The 9,668-nt window shown below is 53.2% G+C and overlaps 1 protein-coding gene across 1 annotated transcript; it reads right to left on the reverse strand.

Moving 5' to 3' along the window:
* Nucleotides 1–1,353: 1,353 nt before the first annotated feature.
* Irx1 (iroquois homeobox 1) lies at nt 1,354–6,855 on the reverse strand. The gene is made up of 4 exons (XM_021208491.1): nt 6,351–6,855; nt 2,395–3,430; nt 2,029–2,101; nt 1,354–1,798 (listed from the first exon to the last, which is right to left on the reverse strand). Exons 1-4 carry the CDS (start codon nt 6,624–6,626, stop codon nt 1,741–1,743), a joined length of 1,443 nt encoding a protein of 480 aa, XP_021064150.1. The 5' UTR covers nt 6,627–6,855; the 3' UTR covers nt 1,354–1,740.
* Between the last annotated feature and the right edge of the window lie 2,813 nt (nt 6,856–9,668).

Below are 9,668 nucleotides of genomic sequence, written 5' to 3' on the forward strand. Positions count from 1 at the left end.
AATCCTCACTCAACCGGTAGACAAAAGTGGGAAGAATTGAGGAGAGGGAGCATGCCCCGAGTGCAGTGTGGCCCTGGCAGTGCACGGGGTGCCCGCTGGTCCTTAATGCAAGCAAGTAGCAGTTGTCAAATGCACGCGGTCTTCCTCTGGGTGTGCGGGCGCACATGCACGCGCACCCCCCCACACACACACCATGACTCTTCTGGGCAGCCCCAGGAGAGAGCAAGTTTCCTGGCAGCTGAGAAGAGCTGAACCTAAACTGCCCAACTTTGTCCCCATTTAGCCTCTTTTCCCCAGTTTCCATCGTCTTAGTAAGTTTTACTATTTGCTCGCGCAGTCGTCATGAATCCCAATCCCGTAGCCATCATAGTCCTAAAAGTCCTGGCTCTGGTTTGGCAGAGTCTTCAGCTCTGCAGAAAAGTGCGCACGCGACTGGCTGGTACTGCCGCTAAGCAGGAGTGGTGGGACTCCTAACTCTCCACTGTGGTTTTCAAAACTGCCTGCTGGCCTGTGCATAGGGAGCCATCGCCCTCCCTCATTGTTGCTACAGTCCTCCTCAGCCTTCACCAGCACAGCTGGGGGACTATTAGTCCAGGCTTCAGCTGATGCACACACGGTCGCAGATTGCCCTACTCTGGTTTAAAGATGCGCCCTCGGCACTCCCTCCACTATAGTCACCACTCACTCTCCACCCCGTAGCGCACCTTTTCTCTGAAGCCACTGCTGACTCTTGAATCACAAACCTAGGGAACCCGGGAACCCGGAACCGCACCCTATGTCGCTCATCTATATGAGGATATTAAAAAAAGAACCTTCCGTTGTTCTCTCCTCTTTACACTTAAACAAGTAACTAAACACATTGCGAGCAATATTTCATACTCCATTACGTCCACGCTCTGACTAGAAAACGACCCTCCTCTAAAACGCACCGCTCACACAACTAGTGAGTAATTGATTTCGAGCCCGAAGTTCCCCTTTGGGAGTGTGATTGAAAATTCTCTTCATTTTCCCCCATTTTGATCCACTTTAAAACATCGTTTTTTGTAAACTGTCTAAAATTGAACACATTTACGTACTGAAAAAGGCTGCTCCAGATAAACGCTTGTCTAAGCGTGGCAAAGATTTAAACTGCCAACAAGAAGCTGGCCTGGGAGCAAAACGAACAAATTCAACCACTACCACCACGGACTGTGCGCCTGACACTCGGTGGAAACACTGTTCCAAGAAGACCCTTCTCCCAAAAGAGTCTGGCGAAACCTCTGCCCCTGAACTGTACCAGGATTTCAAGATCGCAAACATCATGGCCTCCCCCAAAACGCAGGAGGACAGAGACAAAACAGTTGTAGCCGCGTGGACATCGTTTCATTTAGTTTATTAGACAAAAATATATGATTTAAACAAGTTCGCTGACGCGCTATTTACAATCTGAAATCACGCTATATACAGAAAGGGGAAAAAAAGAAACAAAGAAGACACAAACACAGAGGGGAGGGGCATTTACCGAATCGGATAATCAACCCGAGCGGCAGGCTGAGCCTTACTCCCCCCTCCTCAAGCGCTTAGGCAGGATGAGCCCCTTTCTGCAGAGAGCGATGTATGAGAATCACTGACGCTGCCATCGCGTTTGTCCTTTACACAAGTCTCAAATATTTGTCTTAATTCTTCCCTCGTCTCCTCCCCCCAACCCCTCCCCTTCCCCCCCCCCCCCCCCGCAAAAGTAAAAGACGACCCCCCCCTTAATCAGGCAGACGGGAGGGCTGCGAGGATCCGAGGCGTTCCCTCCTGCGGGGCCAGCGAGCTGTATGAGAAACACAGCAAGAAGACACCAGCAATGAGTAAACAGATCCAGCGCCACGGTGCCCCAGCTTCTTCCGGCAGAGCCCGGGCTGGAGCTAGACCGCCTCCCAACAGGCTCCCTGCTCCAGAGAACTGGAGCAAGCTAGGCGGTTACAGCTCTCCAATTAGGACTTCAGGACCCCCACCGGCTACTTCCATCCCGCCCCAGGGCAAAACCAAAAAAGCACTCACTTGTCGCGCACGGGCTGGAAGGGCGACTTTAACTGCTGTGGGGGCGAATCCGGTCTGGTGACTAGGTCTCTCTCTGCAAGGAAGGAGATTTACAAGATTAGGAAAAGAGTTAGGTAGTGGGGTGTTCAGGTTGGAAGGGTCTCTATGCCCAGATTCCTTGATAATGCTCAGGTATATTTCCTGTGACCAATGTCTGCCCCTATACCACCGTGGAACAAGTACTTGGATACAGCTCAGTGCCTTGGAGAGACCTAGGCCTAGCTACTACATTAGGTGTCCCCTACCCACCACCACTATCACTCACTCATCTCTAGGTCTCTGTATGTCAGAGACCAAATATGTAGATGCGACCTTTTGCCTCGGTACCTGGAAGTGCAGGACTGCTGCGTGTGGAGGCCTTCTCACCATGGAGCACCCCGGTGGCAACCTGGACTGGAGGCTGCGGAGGTGGTGGTGCGGTCAGGTGTGGGCCGTGAGGTGCTGCATGAGGCGCGCTGACGCCCAGGAAAGATCGCATGTTCAGCAGCGAGCCCTGTGCTAGGAACGCGCCGTTGGTCCAGTTGGAAAACTTGCCTATGTGACAGGTGTACAGTCCGTGGCTGGGTAGGAAGGCCGGGTGTTGCAGGGGCGAGCCGCTGGGCGGCCCGTGTGCGCTGGCGTGGCTGGAGGGTGGCGGTGGAGACGCCTTAGGCGCACCGTCGGGGCTAGTTGCTGTCTCAGCCAGCGACCAGATCTTGGGCTTGCTGTGCGGCGCGCCCTGCAGGCCGACCGCCGCGGCGCCAGGACTCAGCAGGCGTGTGCTGCCAGGCTCTGAGACCTCCTTAGCCAGGCCCAAGGGCGAATCTTGGGACTTGAGTGTCTCAGCGGCCGACAACGGGGAGCTCTGGTCCCGAGCTGAGGCGGGAGGGGCTACGCGCGCCCTAGGAGCCTCTGCCTTGTCCTCCTCGTCTTCGTTGCTCTGGTCGCCATCACGCTCGTCGATCTGATCGATGTCAATGCTCTCCAGGTCGATCTCCTCGTCGTCCTCGGCCTTCTCGGGGTCGCCCTCGGTGTCGCTGCCAAAGAGGGCGCCGTCTTCCTGGTCCTTGCTACGCGCCCCCCAAGTCACCTTGTTCTCCTTCTTGAGGCGCCGGCGCGCATTGGCGAACCAGGTGGAGACCTGCGTGAGGGTCATCTTGGTGATAATGGCCAACATGATCTTCTCTCCTTTGGTGGGGTACGGGTTCTTGCGATGTTCGTTGAGCCAGGCTTTCAGCGTGCTGGTGCTCTCGCGCGTGGCGTTCTTGGGCCGTCCGGGATCCCCGTATTGGAACTGGCCATAGGGATAATAAGCAGGCGTTGTGTGGGCTGCGAAGGTAGCTGGGTGCACCCCGGGGTTGTCCTTGAGTTCATACTGAGAGCCCTGAAGCAACCGCAGAGCAACAGAGAAGAGAGAAAGGAAGTGGAGAGAGAAAAGAGATGGGGAGAGATGAGTTTCAGGAGCTAGGAAAGGAAGATCCGTGCAGCTGTGGACCCTGGGGGCACTTGATTCACCAGACCCAGAAAAGGAACACGCACACGCGCGCACGTGTACACACACACACACACACACACACACACACCACTACTTGGAGAGTCAAGGCAGCTGGAGTCTTAAACTGGATTGAAGGTTCTGGGTCTCCACTAAACAGATTTTTTTAAAAACCATTGTTCACTCTAGAAAAACTTCTAGAAGCCCCGGATTTTTAGAACTCAGAACAAGCCCTGCCCCTCCCCCTTCCGGAGTCTTCCCAGAACCCTTGGTCCCCAACATCAGTCCTTTGCAAAATTCAGATTTTTCAAGTTCATCTTACACTAGCTGGCTGGGGAAAACCTTTTAAGTAGACTGATGAAACAGTTTCTCCAAAGTGAAGCACTTAGAATTCAAGGCCCCTCCTTCCCACCCTGAAGGACTCAATCAAAATAAACCATCCAGGGCACTCTTCAGTCTAAATTCACCACCAATTTAAAATGAAAGCCGAGCCCTCTTTTTGCCTCTCAAATTAATCTGCATATAATGGTTCACTCACACTTAGAGGTCTGTAGTGGTGACAGGTAATTTAAAATTTAATCCTGGCCATCCTCAGTAACAATGACAAAACACATTTTTTTTTTTAATACAAAAGGAGAGCTTATCCGGTAAAATATTAACGTCAGGCCCTGGAGCCACAGGCTGAAGCTCAGGGGAACCGGTTCAGTTTCCTGGGCCTCTTCTTGGTTACTTTATCTCTTAAGTTTGACTTTGATCTGCAGCCGAGCAAACAGAAACTGTTTGCAGGCATTTAGAGGCCATGATTTATTTGCAATCAATATTCTTTTTATCATCAGCAGTAAAACACAGCAAGTCAAATTATCCCATCAGGTTTTTTGGTAAATAACATTTTATCTTTCTAACAGCCTCATTAGGCCTCATTATTACCATAAATTGCCCAGACAGACATTCACTCACAATTTTATCTTTTGGGTTCCAAATACTGGATCATAAAATATTGGAAAGCTAGGCCTCAGCTGAGGGTTTGGATTACTTTCCAAGAACCCGGTAGGAGACCTGGAGGTAACACAAACACCTTAGGGGACGAATTTTATTTTCCTTTTAGTTTAAAGAGAAAACAAAATTAAACAACAACAAAAACCTCCTGTGGACCTTCCCTACCTCACCACAATGGGAGCAGACCCCTCCCCCACAAGCACACAGGCAGGATTCCCAAATGGCTCACATCTGTATTCAAATTTTTAGTTAAAAAATATTCGCGAAAATAATAACTAAATCACCCCCCATCTTCCATTTTAAAAAAAGGATACAGTTACCAAGTTAGCAAAAAAGAAGTTGGAACCCTACAAAAGTTACTAAAAGCTTATTTCTTTGGCTAATTAGTTTAGCGATCGAGGCCGCGCCTAAGAGGCTTCTGTGGCCCGCATTCGTTTTGCCTCGCCATTGTAAAATGTACATTTCGTTTTTCAAAATTATTTTAGTTGTAATCGTAAAGGAGAAATTCGGCCTCGTCTCTGCTGGGAATTGTTTTTGAAAGGGCACCTTGTAAATCTCTCATCGCTCCCGGGGCATACTAGCTGTCTGAACAAAATGGGGGTTCATCTTCCTGGTTGGGAAGCATCCGAAAGGCAACTGGCTGGCCGGACCACTGAGAAATAGGCTTTCTTTCTAAACTACAAGAAAAGTTCGGAAAATCGCGCTAGCCGCTTTGCTTCTTCACAGTTGGAGGCCAACCTTTTAAGGGAGTCTGATCTGGTCTGTTTTGCCAGAGAGTGGATATTTCAGGGTTCTTGGAAGTTGCTCTATCCAGAAGATAGCAGGGCAGCAGGGGGCTGCCTTCCAAAAACCAGCGCCCGCCTCGCAATTTGCTAGCGGCCTCAAGTTTAAGCAGCCCGACCTTTCCAGTCAAACCAAGGAAAATTGATCGTTTGGAAGGACAGACAGGCCAATACTCCTGTGGAGAATTAAATTTAAACACACACCCCCATCTGACACCCACTGGGACAGGAGATCGGAGAGCACCATTTATTTTAAGCTCTGGGACACTGTTCCTTTAACTCTCCATTATGTAACACGGGAAGAAAAGTGCTTTTCTTTCGGCTCAAATGAAAAGTTTGGCAACTTACGAAAGTAAAGGCGAACACCATTTCGGAAGCCAGAATTTATATCAACTTAGTATTTCTTAATCCCGACTCCTATGGTCCCTACACACTCCATTAAGAGACCTCTCTGCTCTGCCGATGTCTATTGTTTGTTGTGATGTTTTTGACCTACTCCGCTAGCTTTAACCGGCTCCTTTTGGCAAAGTCGAGGGCAACTATCTCTGCTCTGCCAAAGAGGGAGAAGGAAGGTCTTCTGGGCCCAAGGGAAAGCTCTTGCGGCGCTCAGGCGAGGCGGGCCGCTAGACCAGGGCAGTGTTAGTAAAGCGGCCCTGGCTGCGGGGGGCCCGGCGGGCCTGCCCTGTCGCACTGGAGGCGCCTGGCTGTTTTGCCCCGAACCTCTAGCGCCTGTCGCGGTCTCAGGCCTGCTCTCGAGGCTTCTCTCCACTAGCGCGTAGCCCTCTTTTCGGCTATGGTCTCTAATCTCCCAAGACCGCAGTGGTCACTGCCTGGGCCTCTGGGCACTCCCGAGTCCCCAGGGAACCAGGTATCCGCCACCAGATTCCCTCTGCAGGACCCTTCTCGTTCCTTTCCCAGACACTGCCTGCGGATCCTCTGTTTCTCTGTTTGGCCAGCCGCTCCCGCTGTCCCCGGGCGCGGTGATCTCCCGTGGGTGCGGGCCAGGAGGATGCGCGGGAGGCGGGAGCACTCACCATCTGCGAGAAGAGGCTGAGGTCCGCGGCATAGGGCAAGAAGGCGCTGTAGTTAGGTGCGCCCGCGTACGGTCCCGCCGCGGCATACATGCCCAGCACCGAGGTGACCGCGGCCGCTCCCGCGCCCGCTCCCAGCTCCGCAGTCCCGGGACGGCCCGACGAGGCGGCGGCCGCAGCGGCCGCGGCCGCAGCCAGCACCCCAGGGCGCTCTCCACCATAGGCGCCCGGGCCCGCGGCGCTTAGGTATTGCGGGTAGCCCAACTGCGGGAAGGACATGTCCGCGGGCTCGGTGGTGGCGTAGGGCAACACTAACTGCGCGGGCAAGGAGACCAACTGGCGATCGGAGGAGGCGCGGCTCGGGGGCTGCGGGCCGCGGGCCGGGCGCGCTCCGGCCGGCCCGGGGGCGGGGGCCGCTCTCTGTTTCTCGGCCCAGTGCTCGCTGGCGGCGCCCGGCTCCCGGCTGCGCCCGGATCCGAGATCGCGCGCCGACTGCGGCGGCCGCCCTCCGCTCGGCGGCGGGGCTCTCAGACACAATTTGAAGTTGATGCTTTGATTGGCATCCCCTTGAGCACAAGCCCCGCCCCTGGCTCCCCTCCCGCCCCCTCCCTGCCTCCAGCCCGCCCTCGCTGGCCGCTCCCGCCCCTGACGGCGAGCACGTGGTGCCCCGCGCCCGCCGGGCCACCTCCTCCTCCGGTGGGCGCGCGCGGCCCGTCTGCTGGCGTGGGTCCGGAGGCCGCAGGCTCCTTCCCAACCAGCCCCCGCGGCTTTTGACAACCTGTCGACACCGGTTTACAGCTGTCTGACACCCGGTTTTGCATCGGAGATCTGTTCCCCCATCCCCTTTTAACAAAAGCAACTCGGGGATTGCGTTTCTACAGCTGGGGTGGCAGGGAAAGAGGCCTGGGGCCAGGGGACAGTCTATAGCGAACAGCCTTTCCTCTGTGGTTGGCGCTGCAGCACCTCCGTGGGACATATTGGCTGAAGTGTTCGGATAAATCTACGCGTGGCTAGACACTTCGGATACAGGGTGCGTCGTCTCTCTGGCCCCACTTGGTATCAACAGATCCTCTGGAAATTGCTGGCCCCCCTTGCACTTGGAGAATCGGGATGTGGCCGCGCTCTGTCAGCTTCTCCAAATATAAAAACTTTAAAAATGGGCAAGCCAGCTGAGAAGTCGCTGCCTAGCGGAGGAGAGATCCTAGAGGGAGGGGAAAAGAAGTAGGGAGGGACCTTCGCAAGGTAAAAGAACTGGAAGATCTTGCCCACAGCCACCTACCACCCTCTTCCAGTTTGGGAGAAGCCTGCAAGGCCTGGGCGCCTGCGTTTGTCCGCTAGTTGTGCAGAGTGAACAACGCGGAGAGTGGAGCTCAGGTACCTGAGGTGGCGCTGCGACTAGCCAGTCTGACAGGACAGGACAGCCGCCAGTCCCCTGCCTTTGAGTCCTCCCAGGACCGCCCCCACCCCACCCCAGCCCAGTTTCTATCTCAGACGCTGAGAGAATAAGAACTAGGCAATTTGAAAGCTCTAGCAGCAGTTATGGGACCTGGGCCAGGGGCCTGGCTGCTCTGTTCTCAGGGCAGACTTGAAATGCACCTTCCTCTCTCTTCTCTCAATCAGTAAGGCTGACCAGAGAAAGATGCTTCTGCACAGGGTTCCCTAGATTGGTACTGGAAGTGCAGAACCAAAATGTCCAGAAACTCCTAGTGCCTCATTTCTTGCCGCTGTCTATAATGTGGCATAGGCTTGAGTGTGTCACATCATATCATCCTGTTAGAGTTTCACATTCAGGGTTTAATTTCAGCCTCAGAGAATTAAAGGTTACAAGGGCAGGCTTGACAGAGCCCCAACATGCATACTGGAATGCTGCTGTCCAGGGCCATCGGTACCCTGGACACCAGCTAAAAGCCCACTTGCTTGCCTGGAGTATATTGCAACATCAGGAAGTCATCCCTTATAGGTCTTGAAATCAGACACTAAACCTTGCCTGTAATTAGCCACAATACAACTGTTTAAAGTAGTTAACTAATTACTAGTGGGAAAGTCAGGTAATTTTCATTTTCTCTGCTCTGGTTCGGGTCTTCTCACTTAATCAGGCTGTTTCCTCCATCTGACCCTGCACACTTAATGCCCCCAACACCCCTTGGAACTTAAGGACCTGCTTTCCTGTTTGGATTTAGTCTGGAGGGTACCCTGAGGGAACCCTGGAGTGAACCCCTTATGAAGCTCCTAATTGTGACCTCTTCTTAGTTCCCAGCTCATCGGTCATCTTGGAATCAGAATCTTGGTGCCCCTTACATCCTCCAAACAAACAAATCACTGCAGGGAAGTTCTAGTGAAGAGTGGGTCTGACCATTGTTCTGGCTCAGTGAACCTGGGACTCACTTCAGATCACAGGTAAATGCAGGAAAGATAAGCCCTGAGCTGTTACCTCAGAGAAGGAGGTAGGAAGTCAGTCCAAATACATCTCCCTGCCAGTATGTAGTGGCAGAGGGGTCACCAGCTTGTCATTACTCCCACGACTGCCTGCTTTGAGTTGCAGGTGTTGGTCCACCAGCTTTAGGTCTATTAGGCTTCTTTGGAAGGGGGTTGGGAAAAGAATTGGGGATACTTTGTCCTCACACCCACTGGTCCAGCATTGCTACTTCTTGGTCTATGTAGGTCACCTGCACCAAAGACAGGAAATGGGGTGGAAACTGCAAGATAATTCCAGAGGATCCAGCTGGGCAGTTTTGGTAACTTCTCTCAAGGACTGGATAGCAGCAAGGCTGTGGACTCCATTGGGGAGGTGTGGGCAGGATGCAAGACACCTGTGCTTAAATCCAGTTCTGGAAGGTGCTAGCAGAGACTATGGGTCCTCCTTTCTTAGTGGCTCCTAACCCCGAAGAAGAAGCTTGAACCTCTAGTGGTGGGGAGCAACAGGGAGGTGTAGACAGCAATGTGGGGAACAAAGAATGACCCACAAACCTCCAGCTGCTGGGGATACCCTAGCAGAAGCTGGAAACACCTGTCTCTAGCTGCTGAGAATCCCCTTTGCCCAATATTTAACATACAGTGGAAACTTGGGATCAAGTGTTGATGGCATCTGTAATATGTCAGAAGAAGGGTTCCAGGTCTGTCTGGGAACTCTATAGGGGTCTTGTGTTAACATCCTTGTTGGGGGGACACTTCATTGCCTGTTTTGGACAGAGGGTGGAGCAATACAGAATTGGGAGTCCTCTGTGAAGGTCATAGAGTTTGCTTACCCACACCACCAGAACCCATGGATCCCTCCACCAGAAATATCTTTCGAACCATAAGCAGCCTTCCCTGCGGGGCCAC

Source organism: Mus pahari, chromosome 11 (assembly GCF_900095145.1).
Source record: "Mus pahari chromosome 11, PAHARI_EIJ_v1.1, whole genome shotgun sequence".
NCBI lineage: Eukaryota > Metazoa > Chordata > Mammalia > Rodentia > Muridae > Mus > Mus pahari.

Excerpts from the sequence above, each read along its gene's own strand:
- Irx1 (XM_021208491.1), bottom strand. The coding sequence starts at position 6,626 with ATGTCCTTCCCGCAGTTGGGCTACCCGCAATACCTAAGCGCCGCGGGC. Across the intron at positions 3,431-6,350 it reads TCAGCCTCTTCTCGCAGATG|GGCTCTCAGTATGAACTCAA; the intron begins GTGAGTGCTCCC and ends CGGTTGCTTCAG. Across the intron at positions 1,799-2,028 it reads TTCCAGCCCGTGCGCGACAA|CTCGCTGGCCCCGCAGGAGG; the intron begins GTGAGTGCTTTT and ends TTTCTCATACAG.